At 35.1% G+C, this 21,791-nt stretch overlaps 2 protein-coding genes and 1 pseudogene across 2 annotated transcripts; all 3 read left to right on the top strand.

The window, feature by feature from the left end:
• The first annotated feature begins 417 nt into the window (after positions 1-417).
• On the top strand, positions 418-4,082 carry LOC143628368 (uncharacterized). The gene is made up of 5 exons (XM_077097984.1): positions 418-638; positions 2,080-2,380; positions 2,975-3,133; positions 3,242-3,537; positions 3,617-4,082. The coding sequence occupies exons 1-5, from the start codon at positions 438-440 to the stop codon at positions 3,848-3,850; spliced, it is 1,191 nt and encodes a 396-aa protein (XP_076954099.1). The 5' UTR covers positions 418-437; the 3' UTR covers positions 3,851-4,082.
• A 4,959-nt stretch (positions 4,083-9,041) lies between these two features.
• LOC143628362 (AAA-ATPase At2g46620 pseudogene) lies at positions 9,042-10,720 on the top strand (annotated as a pseudogene).
• A 5,367-nt stretch (positions 10,721-16,087) lies between these two features.
• LOC143626799 (vacuolar protein sorting-associated protein 26A) lies at positions 16,088-21,297 on the top strand. The gene is made up of 12 exons (XM_077096769.1): positions 16,088-16,195; positions 17,438-17,483; positions 17,584-17,658; positions 18,466-18,540; positions 18,698-18,770; positions 19,121-19,165; positions 19,292-19,403; positions 19,541-19,607; positions 19,730-19,774; positions 19,901-19,956; positions 20,065-20,240; positions 20,923-21,297. Exons 2-12 carry the CDS (start codon positions 17,481-17,483, stop codon positions 21,102-21,104), a joined length of 909 nt encoding a protein of 302 aa, XP_076952884.1. The 5' UTR covers positions 16,088-16,195; positions 17,438-17,480; the 3' UTR covers positions 21,105-21,297.
• Positions 21,298-21,791: the final 494 nt, after the last annotated feature.

The following is a 21,791-nucleotide window of genomic DNA, read 5'->3' as shown; positions in this document are numbered from 1 at the left end:
GGGCTCGGGCTCGTTTATTAAACGAGCTTACTTTTAGGCTCGAGCTCAGGCTCGGGCTCGATTAATCTCGGCTCGATCATGATTTTTAACGAGCCGATCTCGAGTAGCTCATAAGCAGCTCGGCTCGTTTGCACCCCTAGTCAGGTTATAACCCAGGTTGACGGGCCCAAACCCATGTGAAAAGTGATCTTTTATTCAACTCATCCTGGGCGTCTACAAATAACCAATGGGCTTTTTAACAAAGCCCACAACCACAGCCCAAGACACAATGTCTCGGTCGGTCATATTACCAATTACCATACGTGTGCGCTGTTACATTATCCCGTAAGAAACGAAAACACACCAAATCCAATACATATAATAAAATCACGATAAACTTATTATTATTATTTTATTATTAGTAAAACTTGGAGGAAAAGAATCAATCAATATCCAATATGAAGGGATCGACGACAGAGACGAAGTTCTTGCAAGAGCTTGTATTATACGCCGCCAGTGCAGCCCTCAGCTGCCTGGTACTCTTCGCCGGACTCAAACATCTTGACCCTAATCGAGAAGCTTCCAAGAAAGCCCTTGAACAGAAGAAGGAGATCTCTAAGCGGCTAGGTCGTCCTTTGGTTCAAACCAATCCTTATGAGGTATTATTATTATTATTATTTTGATTTTATGATTATTGAATTGAGTGTTTAGGATTTATGAATGAACATGCAAAGGTAAGGCTTTTGGTTGCAAACTTACAAACTTACAAACCATTAATTCTGTAATTTATAGAAGCTTGTCTGTGTTTGTTAAATGTAGCATTTGTATAAGTAAGTATTAGTAGTTTGTGTAAGTTTTTAAGATATTGGGCATTTCAAGGGCTGTATACGATAATCGTTAACAATTGCGGGGACGAAGGCGAGAAAAAAGTTTGAGCCTTTAGTAAAATGGGTTTTTTTATTGGGCTTAAACAGTTAAATTTTTAAATGAGCTTATCGGTTATGATTTGGGTTGTGTATTTTTTTTTTTGATAAAAATAGGTTTGAATAAATTGGGTTTAAGCACTAAAAAATATATATAATCCTTTTTTTTTAAATTTCGGGCCTACTTGGGTGATCGGGCCGGGGACAAGCCGACCTTGTTGGGCACGGAGATAAAGATTTAGGACATGGTAATAATGTGATGATGAGAGAGAGAGAATAAAGTGAGGAATATGAAGTACATGTGATACTCTAGAAAAATACAATCAGACGTGTTCTTTGATCCATATGTATGTGAATTTGTACATAAAACTGCATAAACACTTGTACCTGTTGCTTTAGCCGTTAAAGATGAGGCCGGTTTGGCCCAAGTCAAAGCATATTCGCCAGTTTGGCCGTTTTGGTATCCAAATGGTTTGGTTTGACGGTTTACAGTTCACTTTGAAAATTTGAACTGGACATGTAAACTTTTATTGAATATATATTTGTTTACATTCTTTAGTATGTGATTATGTATTATAATTGTGATTTGTGAACCATATCTATCAGTTTAAAGTTTTTAATACAAATTAATGATTTTGAAAAAAAAATGATTCTTACTACCAAACTGCCAAAAACAAGCCATCAAATCGCCAAACTGGTCGGTTTGACCCATTCCAATGTGGCTGGTTTGGCTTGTCATTTTTCGAAACCATAGCTAGCAGTTTTGATTTAAATTTTTTCTGTAATTGGCTGAATCGGATCTGAACATCCCTAAATTCTGAAGTGCAGTACATTCCTCTTCTAGTATTGTGGCACGTTTTTATCATTCAAGTGATACGATTAAAAAAGTTTGTTCACTCTCTAGATTAGTGACTACTGACTAGTTATCGACGCCTCTTAACCAACAAGTATTATCAGTTTTAACCTTTCAAGTTACACAGGCAATATATATACGTTGAAATAACACACAAAATGTAATTTGAATACTAAAATCAGTAATAAAATGTATGTTACTTTCCATTTTACACCTAATTGAAAGTTAGTTTGCTAAAAATGCAAAAACAAAAAAAATTGTTTCTGTTTCTTGCACTTTGCAGTTTGTTTTATTGTAGTTTGTTTATGTTTATATGCATAACAGGATGTGATTGCATGCAACGTGATAAACCCTGATCATATTGATGTGGAATTCAATTCCATTGGAGGCCTGGAATCTATCAAGCAATCACTTTATGAACTGGTCATATTACCTCTACGTAGGCCCGAGCTTTTTTCTTATGGAAAACTACTTGGGCCCCAAAAAGGCGTGTTGTTGTATGGCCCACCTGGTACAGGGAAAACTATGCTTGCAAAGGCTATTGCAAAAGAATCCGGGGCTGTTTTTATTAATGTGAGAATATCAGATTTGATGAGCAAATGGTTTGGAGATGCACAAAAACTCGGTTAGTGATTCATGTTTATAGTTTTCTTAATAAAATGTTTTGATCGTTTCTGCTTTAGTGAGCATAAATACCAATTATGTCTGGGCAACTTAGATTTCAAATGTGATGCTTTGCTATGTATGTATCTTGATTTGTCAGGCAGAGGTGGTAATTTTAATTAATTTGCTTATGGGTAGGTTGGTTTGTGTTATGTTTATATTAATGGTTTCTTTAAAAAAATAATTTAAAAAGGGGACAGGTCAATTTAGTCCAACAAGGTAAACATGGTCAAATTTATGTCTTTTAAGTTTTAATGCATCTTCTAAACCACTTTATTGAATAATTCAGATCATTTAACGCACCAATTATTCAAAGGAAAAGACATGAAAAATGGACGAATTTTGGTCAACCTAATGACCCTTACATTTTTGACCCAACTACAAAGCTACCTTGAATATGCAGCTTTTTGGCCAACCAATATGTTTAATACTGGTTTTGTGTTTTAACTCTGAGAAACATGGATAAGAGTTAACTTATTTGTAGTGCACAACTTATTTTTTTCATTATTTTAAGCTTTTAAAACTGTTCACTCGTGGTATTGATTTACTTTTGCAGTTGCTGCTGTATTTAGTTTGGCATACAAGCTCCAGCCTGCAATAATATTTATTGACGAAGTCGATAGTTTTCTCGGTCAAAGGCGGACTACAGACCATGAAGCATTGACCAATATGAAGACCGAGTTCATGCAGTTGTGGGATGGTTTTACCACAGATCGTAAGTTTTTATTTATTTTTAAATAGCAACTCAATGTCTGTATTTCTTAACTTTAATATTTTAGGCGTATGTATTTTGGTTAAAAGTGTGAATATGTGGTTTATGTAGAGAATGCTAGAGTGATGGTGCTTGCTGCAACTAACCGCCCTTCCGAGCTTGATGAAGCCATACTGAGACGACTTCCACAGGCATTTGAAATCGGGATACCTGATCGCAAAGAACGGGCCGAGATTTTGAAGGTGATTTTGAAAGGTGAGAGAGTAGAGGAAAACATTGATCTGGACACCATAGCTGCATTATGTGAAGGTTATACGGGCTCGGATCTTCTAGAACTTTGCAAGCAGGCTGCCTATTTTCCCATTAGGGATTTGTTAGATGATGAAAAGAAGGGGAATTCATCACTTGTAAGTTTCTCTACTTTGTTCATCTTAACTCGGTTATAACAGAAAACTGATAGTGATATGTTTGTTTTTGTTTAATCAGTTACCAAGGCCGTTATCGCAAGCAGATTTGGAGAGAGTGGTGTTGAAGTCCAAAAAGACAAGGGTTGCAGCAAGAGAGTATAGTGGTTTGAGCTCACAGTCAGAGGTGTGGTCGGTGCCAAGGGAAACACCATCGGATGATTATCAAGTTCAAGCTACTATTAACGAGCTTTCCAAGATTGTTCTTTCGCAGATTATGAACATTAGATCGGATAATCAAGAACGTGAAGATTAGGTCAGGTATCTAAGTTTTCGTCTACCGTTTTTGGATAATTTTTTTTGGTATGATGTACACAATAGTTTTATGTGAAACTGAAGGGTGTTTTGGTCATTTATTCCCAGTCTCTTTCGCTGTGGCATCCATTAGATTTTGTTACACTAAGTGGGTTTAATTATGTGATTCAATATGTTACAGGGGAATGTAATGTTATCTAATTATGTGATACCCAATAATCAGTACATGACAACTATTGGTTGTTAAAGTTATATGTTTTACTATTCAAATTAGTTTGATAATAGTCACACATAATCACATAATAATCTGTACATGAAGAGGCCCATTTGATAAATAATCAATTTTAAGTAAAGAACCGAGAAACTAAATAATCAATACCTAAACAATTGTGGTTGTAAAATTTAGTTATACCTTTTTTAAAAATAGGTAGGAGAAAACTCATTTGATACATAATCAGTTTAAAGTAAAGAACAACTGAAAACCAAATAAACAATTATTGTTAAGTGTGCATGAGAGAAATCTTTGACATGAGAGCATTAAACTAAGTATTATACCCAACACTGCTTATTTTACCATGATTATGTTGTCGTTTAAGAATTTTAGTTTTATTATTCTTTAATTTGTGCCCTCAAGGGCTTGTTTTAATGTAACATGCTATGTGGCCGAAGGTGCACTCAAAGGTGCAAAGAAGGCAAAAATAATTTAGTATGCAAAAGGTAGAAAATTTAATGGTATTTTTCTTTGAAAAGATTTAAGACAAATAGATGATAGATAAAGAGTATGAGGTAAACGTGTATTGTAGGCTGAGAGGGACTGTTCAAAGTGATAACATTCTTATTTCTTAAAACAATATAATAAGTTTAAAATATTAAGAAAATAAAAGTGTAAAAAAAGTTTACTATACAAATAAATAATCTGATTATAAACAATTTTAGAATTCTAGCTAATTTGAAGTGTCAAAGGCGATTTGTTTGCATACACCTGTTATTATAATGATCCCATACTGAGTTGGAGTACATACTTCAAGGCTTAAAACGTATTTCTTGGATATGGATTTATTTTAATTAAGTTTATACAAGTACGTACTTGTATTTGCAAGACCATAGTCAACTAGTTTATTATACTACAATCACCAACAATAGCCATTTTTAATGTCAAAAGACCTGGCATTGAGATCCATGGAGTTGATGTAAAAGTATATGGATCATTTATATGAATAGAAAGTTGATCCTGATTAACATGAGAAATGTTCTCACGCGAGTTAATATAGCTTAGGTTAAAAGGTAATACAACCCAAGAAATTCAGTCATACTATGTTCCTTGATTAACATGAGAAGTGTTCTCACGCGAGTTAATATATCTTAGGTTAAAAGGTAATAGAACCCAAAAAATTCAGTCATACTATGTTCCAGGGAGAGTGAGTAGTCGGCGTTACATAACACGATTTTACAACTAAATATGAATATCCAAAAAGTCTTGTTAAAATGTTAATTTATTTACTAATACTAGTTCATAAATTAAAATTTTTATCTTTTAAAATTGTGGCAAACTGTTTTTTCGTTTTAGCTATAATGTTGAAGACTTAAAAGTATATTATATGGTATAAGTGACATTTATAAACCTAATCAATTTCAAGCAAGTTGTCACGCGCTATTTATACAGCCGTAACTATAGTTGGCTATATAATTCAAAAATTTGACATCACATTACTATTCTAAAAAAGATGGATCCACACATCCCAATTGCCATGTCAAGGCCTCTCAAAAGGACTATATCCATTTTATCAAAAGATTTGTTAACAAATCATTCACTAGCTTTAATCATGAATTCACGTTTTTCATAATATAAAAGGAAAAAAAAAAATATTGAAAGAATACACAGTCAACACTAGACGTGCACAAAAAAACCGGTTCCGGAACCTAACCGGTGGAACCGAACCGGAACCGGTTCCAGTTCCAACCCGGTTGGAACAATACCCGGTTTGGGTATTTTTGTACCCGAAAATCGGGACCGGTTCTACTATATATATTTCAGTACCGGTTCCAACCCGGTTCCTACCCGGTTATTATTTGGAACCGGTTCGGGTCGTACCCGGAAAAACCGGTTCCGACGGGTTTTTTTTCAAGGGTCAAACAAAAAGTCAAACTAGCCGTTGGAACCGGTTCCAACGGTAATATAGCCGTTGGAACCGGTTTTTTAGACACCAAATAGCCGTTGGAACCGGTTCCAACGGTAATATAGCCGTTGGAACCGGTTTTTGAGGCAATATATCCGTTGGAACCGGTTCCAACGGTAATATAGCCGTTGGAACCGGTTTTTGGGCCAAACCTATATATAACTTGTTTCCATTACTTGTTTCACCATTACTTGTTTCCATTACTTGTAATTATTTGTTTTGGTAAAATTATTTGTAACTTGTTCGACTAATTATTTGTTTTGGTAAAATTATTTGTTTCGACGAAGAAGAATTGTACTATATGTTTTATTATAATTTGTTCGATTAATTTTTGTTACTTTTTTAATAACGACGAACATTTTATTTATTTAAAAACTAACTATTACAAACATTATTAACACATAAACGATACTAAACATAACAACTAAAACATAAAAAACAAAGTCCGTCGTTTTAATCCGGGAATACTTATTTTTGGGTTGTAGAGCCGGACGTCTCTCCCACTTCCTTTTTTTTATCTTCCAATCTTTTTTTCTCTCGACAATACTTATTCGTATGTTTTCGTAATGTCGAGTTGGACCCTGCTTTAAGAAACTTCGAGCAATATTTGCAACGTGCCAACTCATGTGAGTCGGTCATGAGACACAAATCGTAATGGACCCAAACATCGGGGCATCTTGTTGTTTCGATCACCATAACAACGTCATCATTGGATGCCATTTGTGGTCGGTTTAAGGTTAATTTTGGTTTGTAGTGTGTTTTATGGTTTTGGAATTGGAGTGTGTTTGATAGTTTTGAAACTTGCTATTATTAGTAAGAAAATACCCTATTTATAGTTAAAAAACCGGTTCCAACGGTCAAAAACGGCTATATAGCCGTTGGAACCGGTTCCTAACGGCTCTAATTTTTAAATTTCAAAAAAAACCGGTGGAACCGGTTTTTACGTAAAAACCGGTTCCGGTTCATACCCTACCGGTTCTTAAAAGTTCGCATATCTGGGCACCGGTTCGGGTCGGGAACCGAACCGGTTCCTGACTGGAACTGGTGTCATTCTCTACCCGGGTTGAAAAAAACCGGTTCCAAACCGGTTCGGGTTTTCAAGGTGTACCCGATTTGTGCAGCTCTAGTCAACACTGCTAGTGTATAGCAAGTCAAGCCACACGGAGCTCGCCTATATTTTAATTGAACTCAAATTTGAGAGCTCGTCTTAAATATTTTGAACCTCGAGTTGGTATAGTTATTAACTATCAACTCTTCTGTAGCAAGACAGGCCCCGTTTGTTTTTTTAGAGATTTAAGTCTGAATCTGAATACCACATATGAATGTTAAGAGGTGGTTCAAATGTCTGAAATCTGAATCATTAAGAGGTGGAGGCTAGAGACGAACCTCTAGTCGTCAGAGATGGAGCCTAGTCTCCGGGTTAGAAGTTAATGGAGGTCGGAGACAAACGTATGTTTTTTTTTGGGTTAAGAGGTTTTCAGACCACTAAAAGCTCTTACTGGTTCAGATGCTATTAAGACGCTGAACCTCTTAATGCCAGAAAAAAAAAAAAACAGCCCCATGTCTGATTACGTCTGATCGAATCAGACGTTTTCCTCTATTCAGAGAAAAGAGGCAAAAAGAAACAGGGCCTTAATGATATTACTACTTTGTTATGTTTGAGGAAATTAAATAAAAATTATTGGACCAATTTAGTGGTTTCAAATTATTAATCAGAATAAGTTGGTATTCGATGATTTTATTTAAATTGTGTTTGTTTGATTAGGACAATTTATCTTTTATTCAATTTGACATTTTTACAAGCTACATAATCCTTTAATTTATATGGACAATTTCATTATACAACTAATTTTATGGAAACGTCAGAACTGTATAGAAAATTTCAATATACCACTAGTCAAATTATTTTTAAAAGCCATATAGTGTTGTAATAAATCTAACCCGACTGGTTAGGCTTAGCTATCTCCTATTTGATATGTTATGCACTTATGCATAAATATTATATATGATTACCTACTTATTTGTTTGTATTTGGTTTAATAATACTTAACTGCTCCCTTATTTTATATAATTCACTTTTCACATGAAAGATGGCCACTTGTGCATCCCAATAGCTCCCAAGGCTAAGGACAACATCCTAGAAGTCCTCACATTATATATTTTTAACTATCAGGGTTTTTGACCCTTGTTTCCCTCGACTGGTTATAATTATACCTTTCCCATTGCTAAACTATAATAATAATATCATTATCATTATCATAAAATATTAATGTTAGACACGTATAGGCTAGTTATATTGAGTACAAACAAACTATTAATTAGTACAAACGTGACACAAGCACAACGTTTATAGACCAATCAAATATTCCACCAGATCTTCATTCTCTTCCTCACACCCTCCATTTTTGACTCCTCTAGCTCCTTCACATGTTTAACTAATTTTATAATCATGTCTTTTTCTTGACTCACTCAAACCTTCAAACCTACATCATAGAATTCATAATCCTATAAATTCAATCCTAAAAGCATCTCTCTCTTTCCATACTCAACCCTTCAAATCAATATTATTGTGTTCTTAAATCTTAATCATCACCGTGTTATTAATTAGAGCACCAACAACCTTGATCTTACTCAATCTTTCAAATCAATATCATCGTGTTCTTAATCATCACCGTGTTATCGATTATAGCACCAGCAACATAAGACGAGCCAGCTCAACACAACCCTCACCTCTCTCGTCATTTCCCACATTTTCTCTCTCCTTCCTCCACTCATAGCAGAACTCCACCTACATCCGCTCTACCATACCTCCCTCTCTCTCTCTTCCACCTGTGCTCCAGCTACTCAGCTAGGTTCTACACGAGTGGAAAAGTGCGCCATAGCGGTGCTATCTTATCGATATCATCGTGTTCTAAAATCTTAATCATCACTGTCTTATAGTTTTCTTGCGGGAAAGCAACAATACTCCTAATACTCAGAACAATCCAAACTATCACTGTGTTATCTATTGCTAACATGATTCTTACAACTTTAGTTGTGTTTGTGATGGTAATCATCAGTTTCTGGTTAATCTCTAGACTACTATCAACAACAGCAGTAGGACACATATTACAAAACAAGTGGAGAGAATTAGAAGAATGTTTTCACCGGCACCAGACTTACAAAATCCCTAAATTCAACCAGCGAATGCAGGAAAATCAAGTCTACCGGAAAGTTATAACCTATCTTAACTCAATACCGTCAGCTGAAGACTCCGATTTCGTTAATCTATTAGCCGGTAACAACAAACCTAACGAAATTAACCTAATAATCGACTCAGCTACAACCGCAAAGTTTACCGATACGTACCTCGGTTCACGAATCTTCTGGAAGTTCGATAATAACTGCTTAGTGTTGAAGATTCGACGTAAGGAGAAGCGTAGAATCATCTCTTCATATCTTCAACATATTCATAACGTTACGGACGAAATTGAACAGAAAACGAAGGAGATTAGGTTATATATCAACGCGGTGAGTGAACCGGTCAACGGCCGGTGGATATCCGTTCCGTTTAGTCATCCGGCAACGATTGACACGTCCGTACTGGATTCGGATCTGAAAAGTAAAATGAAATCGGATTTAGAATCGTTTTTGAAGTCCGAACAGTATTATCACCGGCTCGGACGTGTCTGGAAACGGAGTTACTTACTGTACGGTCCGTCCGGTACCGGTAAATCAAGCTTCATCGCCGGCATGGCGAAGTTTTTACGGTACGATATCTACGATATCGATTTATCAAAAGTCGTTAACGATTCAGATCTAAAGCTGTTTCTGTTGCAAACGACGAGAAGATCGGTTATCGTTATTGAGGATTTGGACCGGTATTTGACGGATGAGAAGTCAACCGCCGTGAGTTTGACCGGAATATTGAACTTTATGGACGGAATTGTAACTGCCTCCGGTGAAGAACGCGTGATGGTGTTTACGGTTAGTAATAAAGATCTAGTTGATCCGACGGTTCTAAGGCCTGGTAGAATTGACGTCCACGTGCAGTTTCCGTTATGTGATTTTCCCGCCTTCAAAACATTAGCGAATAGTCATTTAGGGGTAAAAGAACACAAGCTTTTCCCGCAAGTTGAAGAGGTTTTCCAATCGGGCGCGAGTTTGAGCCCCGCGGAAATTGGCGAGATCATGATGTTTAACCGCGGGTCCCCCACCCGAGCGATTAAAACGGTTATTACCGCTTTAAAGTCGAATACTGATGTAAAAACAGTGACAGTGGCTAATAATAGTAATAGTAATAATAATAGAAAGGAAAAGGAAGAGCCGTTTAGACTGACGCACAGTGTTTCGGTTGGTGGGGCGCTGGGAGTGCCGTCGGGGTTGTTGCTTGACCATGGTGGTCCGGTTGCCTTACCACCGCCGAGGTTGATGTATAGTGGTTCGGCTAGGACGGTTGACGAAACGAGTGGCTCGCGGTCGTTTCGTGGGGACAGTATTCCAACGGTTAAAGAATTTAAGAAGCTTTATGGGTTCCTGAAGCCAAAACATAATAAGAAGGAATTTCTAGATAAGGAGGAGTCTCGACAAGAGGTGTCAATGTTTTAGTTTGTGTGTTGCTTTATTTTTGTTTATTGGATGTAAATTTCACAGAGAAATTTAAATGTACACGATCTCATTTGTTACTTTTTACCAAAATGCTCATAGTTTGTGTAAATTTAATGCCATATTAGCATATAATATTTCAATTTTGATTTTGATCCTTAAAGATGCAGTAACAAACTTTGTGTATCTAAACTTCTCTTAATTTGAATACAATTATTTATTTGTTAAAATTTTGTATTAATAACGGAAAATTGTTTTATTATTTTGACCAATTATAAAACGAGTAAAAATTATCCCTCTTAACGACTATCGCTAACGCCTAGTTGCACGCTATCTCATATTTATAGCTTTATATCATCCAATGTCTTAAAAACCAAACTGATGGGTAATTTTGACGATGAAAGGTATAATATGGTGTTTTGATATTAGATTATAGTTGAACCACGGCTCCAACAGTTCAGTTCAATATCAAAAGTCAGTTCGTAGACAAAAAATGAAACGCATGATCATGGTTTTTTTACTAATTTACCGGGTTCACTCAAAACTGACTGATTTATTTGTACTTGATCCATTACCGTTAATGAAGAGGTAGGTCCCAGCAGAGACCAGTTGGTCCCGCAAGACTCACCTTGAACAGGGTTGTCTGCGCAAAGGCCATCTGCTCCCGCAGGACCCACCATGCTCATAGAATCTTACGCGCAGTACGCAAGCTGTACACGCAGGGAAAGCCTCCCAATGGTGAAGTACCCCGCCTGTTCCCGCAGTTGCGGATACAAGCCATCAGGGAAGGCTACCCGCAGACAGCAAGGCTACACGTACAAGACTAGCTACTTCAGCAGTCACGTGAAGGCATGAGCAAGGCGGGAACAATCCCGCCCAAATGAGCCAGTCTGATTCTGAAAGATCTTTTGTACCATACCTACCAAGGTATGGATAGGACAGACGATCTGACCAGAACAGCCCATGAGCCAATCACAGGGTGACAGCTCACCGACAACAGTGCGAGGAGGAGCACCCTCTAGTACTGTTTGTCACTATTAGCCGCTGCCTACTCACCAACTCTCACTGTGGAGCAGGCGCAGCCTACAGTTGGTGGAATAGTATTACTGTTGGCCGTAACCTATTCACCAACCAGCATGGCCTGCGTACAATCCACAGTCAGTGGGACGTGCATGGTCTACAGTTGGTGGAATAGTGCAGCCGACTTTATTACTGTTGGCTGTAACCTACCCACCAACCAGTATGGCCTGTGCGTAATCCACTGTTGGTTGAACAGGAATACTATTCAGCCGGCTGTACCTTCTAGAAAACCTACCTTCGGCTATAAATACTCCAATATCTTGGAATGGTAAGATCATCTACTATCTCGTATAACTTACTTGATAACTGCTCTAATAGTATTCACATACTTTTATATTCAAAGAGCAATATAGACTGATTCTCACGCCGGAGGGTGGTCACAAGGAGGAACCCCCCCCTTCTCAGTGACGAGCTTACGGTGTCTGTTTTGCAGGTTCCCGGAAGTACAACTTACTCTGCTGGACCTAACCTTCGTGGGAAACATTATCTATTTAACCCCCAGATTATCCGTAATCTGCCCGGGGTCGATTAGTGTTTCTTCAGTTAAGTGTATAACTAAATTGTTGATAACATATATTTCATGTTTTCTCAGTTGGACCGACCAGTACATAGCTCACTAGTAGAGGAAAATGGTGCAGGGTTAGTCCAACTAGTAAAGGTCTCCCTATGAATCAAGTTCTCCCTAGTTTTATGTTTTTAATCTCTTAGGAATCACTTATCTAACAAGCTGCATTTACCTAATTTCGCCGGTTAATAATATGATAAGTCTTGTGAGTTTTCTAACAAAAAAATATATTTTTTAACGGAAAAGAAACAAAAAAAAAGTACTAGTAAAAGGTTAAAAGGTTGAACAAAGAAAACATAGTTTTTGAATGCCAATGAGATTGTGATGTGGGTCAAAAGTATGGACTTTAAAAACTAGCCTAAATTTGAAATTTTTGGTTAAAGTTCAACATTAAACCAGTCAACAAAATATGCGAGTCGTTTAATTTCATTTTCATGCCTAGTAACTTTCAATAAACTACAAGCTTACCAGACAATTTTTTTATTAATTGTATTGACTGATTGACTCTTCCTAATCTTTCTTGGATGTTTCATTTGATTTATTTTAGTTAAAAGGTACAAATTAAACATATACCAACAAAAATTTGTATGTTTATCTTGTGAATTTGTTACAGGAAATTATTAAATCAGTCCTTGGATTATATGTGAATAGTCAATATTGCCGGTTACATAAGATTAATAGATTATTCAGAAAATGTTTCGAGACACCAACCCTTTTTTTTAACAACCAACTAAGTAACGTCGGGTACTCCGTACGCAGCTCCTATTGGCTAAAGGTAGCCCGAGCCGGCCACTAGTCCGGACGGACGGAGCCCCTAGAGGTCCACCTATTGAGGGATTCACCGGATAAAACCCGACCCCCACGCCCGCCAAATGGCACGACAGCGAGGAGCCGGTAAAACCGGGTGAGATCAGGACTCGAACCCAGGCAAGCCAGGGTCATCCCTCATATCTCCCATATTAGATTTTACTAAATATGTTTATTTATTATTTTTTTTCATATGTTAATTTGACAATTATTTTATGTGTTTAGTTTCGAAACAATAACAAATCTAGCCGCTGGATCGAGTTTCATTGACGGAATTCATGTTGACTTACCACCGTTTTTTTTCTAAATAAGTTTTCCTTTTTTGTTTTGAATGTGTTAACTAAACGGATTTTTTTGGTTTAGTTCCGAAACAGTAACTAACCTAACTGATACTAACCGATTTTATGTTGAATCATTGCTGCAACGTCCGTGTTTTACCGACCAAATAAACGTCGTTTTAAATCTGTTATATTTTTGTATTATAGTTTATGCAAGTGTGTTACTATTCTGGTGTTTACAAATTTGTTTTTTTTTGTTTTAACACATGTATGGTAACGGACCCATAAGTTGTACATATGTACTATTTCGGCGCTTACTAATTTCTTTTAATGTTACCATATTTTCAAAAATAATAAATTCTCATGTATGAATGGCATAAGGTAAAAGATTAAATCATGGTCTTACGCTTTTTTATGTGCGGTTTGTTGTCTCATGATATTCGTGAGGTCGGTTAGTAATAAAAAAAAATAACAAACGGAACTAGTGATAACAATATCAGGTTCATGTCGAGGGGCAAAGCTTTGAACAGACCCAGAGTTCCCCTTCCCCTGTTTTTTTGCACATGTAATGTCAATTTATGCGTTTCGTCCAAAAGAATTTAACATATTAAGTTCGACCTACCGATATAAGGTTCGTGACTTTCGGCCCTCTATGTTTATCATTGTATTCGTTTATGTATATCTACTTTCTAATTCTTTAATAGTAGTTAATACGTTACTGCTATAGTTCTATTATTTTTTATATATTGTTATTTGAAATAATATAGATAGAAAAATGACAAATATATGACTATATTCATCCATAAAAGAAAACTTTATTTTATATGACACCCTAGTATGTGACAGATTTTAGATTTAGTATATACGTATTTAGTCAAAACCGTGACTTATTTATTATACATATTAAAAACGGTCGTCATTAGACATGAACTATTTGTCTAGTCAAAATCGTTTTCTATATACAAATGAATTTGTAATATAAAAAGTTTAATACTCGTATAGTCTACACATATATTATTAATTTATATTTATATTAATGCTTTTTAATCAACAATTTCCACCAAGTCAAAGTCTAACTTGTAATAGTTATGAGTAGAAGTTGAGGCATTTACATGTAACGACCTTTATTTGATACTCTATAATATATTAAAGCTACTCTTTCAGATTAAGATTTAGTCGTTCTTACTTTATAAAAGCCACCTTTTCAAAGTAATAATTTAGCTTTTTACCAAGTCTCACGTTGGGGCAACTTTTCTACTAATAGCGTTTCCAAATGTGTTTGTTTGTTGCTTACTAATTCTCACGTGACGAACATGAAAAAAAAACATCAGATCCACAGTTAAATTAATTTTGATATTACGTGATATCTGAATAAGAACCAAGTTAAACTAAATAACAATGAAAATATATGAATGTGACGTGTAACATGACTGTATAACCATCCACTTTTCTTTTTTACAAATGCTATGTATAATGATTTTATACTAAAAACACCTAGAGGGCTAGAGGTGTAAAAGAGCTAAGCGCTTATAAGTTACTCGAGATCATCTAGCTAAAAGTTCAAATTGAGCCAATCAACGAACTCGAACCTCCACTAGAGCTCATACTATAAACAAAACCGAGTCCGAGCTTTATTTATTGAGTCTTATTTATATAGTTTGTTTAATATATTAATTATATAATTACATAATCGCAATTATTATACATAAATTTATGACAAAAATAACTAAATAAAACACACAACCATGTTATATATATATGATAAGAAGAAGTGTGTTGTGGCAAAGGGGGTCGTGCCCCCTTTGGCTCCCCTTCAGCCATCACTCTGACGGCGCAAAGAGGAATTCCCCTTGGTACCAACTACCAAAAGATTAGTGACACGGTGGTATAAGTGTCTCCTCCCAAATCAACCACAACTCGTAGTCTAATAATGAATTTATACATTTAGAAATATAAAAAAATAAAATAACTATAAGACCATCTTATGAAGCGTTTTCCATCTCAAAACTCTCCCAAAACTCTATGAACGCCGCTCCACAAAGTTTTGAACCAAGTTTTGGCCTAAAGCGTTTTGTAGGAAATGCTACCCACTAAATCCTCAACCAATTAGGATTCTTCTCACAAATTCCAACCAATCAAATATTTAAGTTATTTATATTTTATTTAAATTATAACAATTGAGTAATTATTTTAGGAGAGTTTCTCAACACACCACTTTTTACAAAGATCTCAATTATTGGTTGAGACGTCATATGTCACAAAACGCCCATATATAAAGAGTTTTAAATACACGTAGCCTAAAAGTGTGTGCAGTGGACGGCAAATTGAAAGATTTTTTGGTGATAATGGGCTACAACACCGCCCCTGGCTTACAAAATGGGCGATGACGTCACATGTCACCAACACTGGGTTAAAACAATCTTATTTTATAAATGGATTAACGGAAAGCCCTAAGAAAAGTATTTTTGAACTACAACCTTACTAAACCATTAAAATAAAAATAATTCATATGCTGATGTGACACCACGTGTTGAAAATTTCCCTTATTTCAACAACTAATAAAAGTTAATAAACTAACAGAATCCGAGATCTAATCACAAGCCAATCTCAAATTCAAAAACCAAATACAAAATAATAATAATCCATAAAACTGATTCCACATATTATTGGGCCTCCAAATAAAACCAGTCCAATAGCACCATTATTATTATTATTATTATTATAAACCACACCGGACTCAAGTTACGTTGCGAGTGCGTGACCAACTGACCACAGTGCATCTGTCACAATCAACTCTCGTAGATCAATTCATCGGAACACAGATCCGGCCACCGGTTTCTCCGGCGAACGTTCCGGTGAGCTTAATCTACATATTCCTGTTACATGATTCAGCTCAATTGCATCGTAGACTAATTAATTTAGGTTTTCGATAGGAAATTAGAAGTCATTTTGTAATAATATTAGTTAGGTTTTTGATTTGTGTTACTGGCGTGTAATGTGTTAATCAACGGCCTGTTAGTAGTTAATGATCTTGTATCTTAGGTTTTTGAACGGAAATTAGAGGAGATTTTGTAGTATTATACGTGTTTAGGTTTTTGATTTGTTCTACTGGCATGTAGTGTGTTAATCTAACAGCTGTTAGTAGTTAATGACTTTTTATTTATCGATTTACTACTCGAATTTGTTATGATATACCGATTCTATTGAGGTTTTCGAATGGAAATTGGAGGACATTTTGTAATATAGTTTGTTAGGTTTTTGATTTATTCTACTTGCATGTGATGTTTTAACTGACGGCTTGTTAGTAGTTAATGATCTTGTATTTTTAGGTTTTCGAACGGAATTTGGAGGAAGTTTTGTTGTATAATTGGTTAGGTTTTTGATTCATTCTACTGGCATGTGATGTGTTGATCGATGGCATGTTAGTAGTTAATGATCTTTAATTTTTAGGTTTTTAAGCGGCAAGTGGAGGAATTTTTTGTAATAATGTATGTTAGGTTTTTATTTTTATTTTTATTCTAATTTAATGTGTTAATTGAAGGCCTGTTAGTAGTTAATGATCTTGTATTTTTAGGTTTTTGAACGGAATTTGGAGGAAGTTTTGTTGTATAGCATAACTAGTTAGGTTTTTGATTTATTTTTACTTGCATGTGATGTGTTAATCGACAGCCTGTTAGTATTAATGATCTTGTAATTTTAGGTTTGTGAACGGAAATCGGAGGAAATTTTTGTAGTGTATTTGGTTAGGTTTTTGATCTATTCAACTTGCATGTAATGTGTTAATCAACGGCCTTTTTAGGTTTTTGAACGGAAATTCGGGGAAATTGGAGGAAGTTTTGTAGTATAATTGGTTAGGTTATTGATTTGTTGTACTGACATGTAATGTGTTACTTGACAGCCTGTTAGTAGTTAATGACCTTTAAACTTTTAGGTTTTCGAACAGAAATTGGAGGAAATTTTGTAATATAGTCAGGTTTTTGATTTATTCTACTGGCATGTACATGTAATGTGTTAATCGACTGCGTTTAGTTGTTGATGATCTTGTGTTTTTCAATTTGCAACTGGAATTTTTTATGACACACTCTGATTCTACTTAGGTTTTGAAATAAAGTTTAAGAGAAAGAACCGGTCGTATTCGGAATGGTAAGATCTGACCTAAAACCTTGGTTGTTTTCTTTCTGCAAAACTAAATTTGTTGTTTCAATGGAATGTGACTTGCTCTCCTTGATTTTTTGTTAATCAGAATTATATATTAGGGGCTTTCAAGCCAACTTGTAACATCTCAATCACACTTAATGATGGAAAAACTCGCAAGCAGGTACACACTTCTTGTAATTTATATTCAAGATTAGATGATCTGCATACAATCTTAAATTGTTATATGTATTGGTTCTTCTGTTTGAGACTTTGATCACTATGTTTTGCACTGAATATTATAATGCAACAGACAGATTTCTGTATCTTATTGAACGCTGGATCGAATTGCAAATAATGAAGCTTTGGATGTATATTTAATAAGACAAACGAGAATAGCCAGTAAATCCCACAAATAGCCAAAGCTATCATGAGGGTCTGGGGAGGGTGGGATGTATGCAAACCTTACCTCTATTCCTAAGGATAGAGAGGTGGCTTTCAGCGAGACCCCCAACTCCAGAAAAAACAACTTAAGGGTAAAACAAATAAAAATAAAATAATATATTAGATTAGTGTATTATGAATTACAAACAAAAGAATTTGAATGAAAATAAAAATAAATAATAATTAAATATTAATACTAATATTAATAAAAATAGTAGAGAATACTGAGCAAGTAAAGTTATGAACATAAGACATATTTTAACCAAAACTATATCTTTCCCCTAGAAGTCCTTAACTTTAATTTTACGTCTCCAAGAAGTCCTATCATCAACCATATCCTCATAGAGGTGCAGGTCTATCAAATCATGCCTCATTCTCTCATCGCAAGTCAAAGAGCCTAACTTAAAGTTCATGTCAGAGAGCCTAACTTTATTTCTTGTATTTTAAGCATGGCTTATTCTGGAATTTTCTCCTGTAAACTTTTAGTTTACCAGTATACCTGGTTTTACTTGTATAATGATGTTTCTTTACTACTTATATTTATTAGGTTCCGTTGAAGAAGGAAAATGGTCAAATGTCAATGGTCCCACTTTTCCAGAGCCAAGAAACCATTGCTGGAAAGGTATATAATTATCTTTTTTTTTCTTGAAGTTTGACTTCTTAACTCTAGTGGCATTGCTGCAAGGTGTGCTACATTGCAGTTTTTTTATATCTGTAAATAGCACATAGGCTAGTGATTGTAACATGTCACATTTACTTATGTATCATCTTTTTTTCAGATTTCTGTAGAACCAGTGCAGGGGAAGAAAGTTGAGCATAATGGTATTAAGATAGAACTTCTTGGACAGATTGGTAAGTTTTTTACTTAAAAAATATAGTTGGCATTAAGAGGGTTAGTAGCACAACTTGGAATGCTTGTAATATCCAACTTGACGTTTATTATGTAGCAGTTGGTGGCAATTTTTTTAACACAAATGACATTGAATATCTACTAGATATAAATAAATGATTATGATGCCAAAAAGGTTATTACTAAATACTGTTGGACTGCTAGTCTGTATAGGCTATATCTTCAAATTCGTGACTCTCTCTGTTTATCTCATATTTACTTGTGAAATTTATAACTATTTGTAAAAGCAGTTACTTGGAACAGTTTTACATACTGATCACTGTTGATGTATTGACATTTTTTTCATTTGCAGAAATCTATTTTGACAGAGGCAACTTTTATGACTTCACATCTCTTGGTAAGTTTGCCTGACTTTAATTTAACTTCATTTTTACTCGTCTATGATTAAAATGAAACCTTTTCTCTTTGATATGAATACCATTATGTTTCATGATATTTACTCTCCTACCATTTTGTTATGCAGTTCGCGAACTGGATGTTCCTGGTGAATTATATGAAAAGAAAACATTTCCTTTTGAGTTTTCTACAGTTGAAATGCCTTATGAGACATACAATGGTGTGAATGTGCGACTTAGGTAACTGTTCTCTTCTATTGTATAATATATTTATATGATCAAATAATATTTTACGCCTCACAGATGCATCTTTGTTTTGTGGCTGATTAATAATTTATTTTTATAATATAATCAAGTTTCTTTCAATTTGCTCTCAGGTATGTTCTGAAGGTAACAATCAGTCGCGGTTATGCTGGCAGCATAACTCAGTACCAAGATTTTGTGGTGAGAATCTCTATTAGACTCCACCTCCCAAATCCAAAAGGAAAAAAATATTGTCACTGCTACATTATGAACGGTATTCTTTTTATTCAATAAAGTATATTCTTATGTGTTTGTTTATGCAGATTCGCAACTATTGCCCACCTCCATCAATCAACAATAGCATTAAGGTCATTATATTGTAATACTATTATTTTTCAAATCATAAATGTCACTAATATTTTTCGTATTTTGTAAAAAAGAAAAGAAAAGATGGACATACTAAAGTATTCATCTCTGACATGTAAACCTGACAGATGGAAGTTGGAATAGAAGACTGCCTTCATATTGAGTTCGAGTATAACAAAAGCAAGTAAGTCAAAACATTGTTAAACTTAAAACATTTGTATTCTTCCAATCTTCCTTTGGAAAACATATAAAGAAGCCTGATAACTAACTTACGGCGCTGGTTAATATTCAGGTATCATTTGAAAGATGTGATCATCGGGAAGATATATTTTCTTCTTGTTAGAATCAAGTTAAAGAATATGGATCTTGAGATTAGGCGACGTGAATCCACTGGTTCTGGGGCCAACACTCATGTTGAGACAGAAACCCTCGCAAAGTTTGAGTTAATGGATGGTGCTCCTGTTAGAGGTATGTCTTAAACTGTAGACAATTTCGACCCATTTACCTGTAAACAGATCAATTTGGATTGGGTTATATCCCTAATGGGTCGAACAGTTACAGTTATTCCACGTTTATTGAAATGCATAACAGGTGTCTGAATCGTTTTGATCTAAAATTCGAGTTCTCCTGGTAAAAATAGAGTTCTATAATTATATTCACGGCAAATGTTATAAATCATAAGAAATACAACCATTCCCAGTAAAATCCCACGCATAGCAAGGCTATTAGTAGGGTCTCGGGAATAAAGTATAAAAAATAAGCAATATATTTTTGGCTGTTTGTCTTGTTAATTACAAGTTTTAGAAAGGCCCACTTTGGTAATTATAGCAAAAAAACATTAAAAAAAAAGGTCAGGTGCAAAATAAAATTATTCAATTACCAAAGTATACTGACTGCCGTTTAAAAACGTATATCTACCAAAAACGGATTGAAAAAGGTTATTATTACCAAAATCGACCGCAGCCAAAAGTATGCTACTATTTTATGACATTTACAATTGTATTAGAAAATTAGCACGCAAGTTATTAACTTTTTCAAGAAATGATAAATTACTTTTTTAAACTGTTTTTGATCGATTATTCAACCCGTCTTGACATTAAAGTCTAAACAATTTCTTGTAAGTTGTAACATTAGAGCAACTGTGTTGTAGGTGAATCAATACCAATCAGGCTGTTCTTGAGCCCGTACGAACTGACACCAACACATCATAATATCAACAACAAATTCAGTGTGAAGTATTACTTGAATCTGGTACTTGTGGATGAAGAAGATCGAAGGTACTTCAAGCAGCAGGAGATCACTATTTATCGAACCGCTGAAACTTCTTCTTGAGTTTAGGGTTTAGGTCCGATTCAGTCCGGTCTGCCTGAATATGTTTTGAGTTATATAGGCCAGCAACGTTATGTAACATAATTGCAGGTAAATGAGGTGTTTGTTTACTGTTCTTGTTTTCAATACTTTCTATGTAATTGAAGTCAGATCCATCCAAGCCATGGGATTGTTTATGGAGTTTTTTTATTTAATAATTTTGATTTGTTTGGGTTATTAGGATTTAAGAATTGTATTTATACAACATATCGAAACGATGAGTGGGTTTGTTATCTCAGATTCACGATTCATGAATATGAGTGTAAACGAGTCAACTTTTGTGGAAAATTTGAGTCCGGGTTGCTAAAAACTTGGATGTCAAGCTTTCACATGACATCTAGCTGCGAGCCTAAAAATTAGTTTATTTAATAAACGAGCTCAAGAACAAACTTCACTTATCGTGCTCAAGTAAACTCCAAAGACTAAACTTCATTTGTTTACATATAGACTTATAACAATGAGTTAATTGCAGTTTGCATCCTTGCGGTTTACGGATGGGAACGACTTGCGTTTATCTTTTTATATTGAGCATGTTGTGCCCCTATGGTTATTGAACTAGATAAGTTTGCGTCCTTCAGTTTTTTATTTAAAAAAAACTGAAAATGACTTTTATGTCCTGTTTTGATTTTCTAATCGCGTCCTGTGCGTTGC

The sequence above is a fragment of the Bidens hawaiensis genome, unplaced genomic scaffold (assembly GCF_021521415.1).
Source record: "Bidens hawaiensis isolate Kalapana, Puna unplaced genomic scaffold, B.hawaiensis_p1.1 tig00000458_1, whole genome shotgun sequence".
Taxonomy (NCBI): domain Eukaryota; kingdom Viridiplantae; phylum Streptophyta; class Magnoliopsida; order Asterales; family Asteraceae; genus Bidens; species Bidens hawaiensis.
This window is presented reverse-complemented; position numbering and strand designations above follow the sequence as displayed.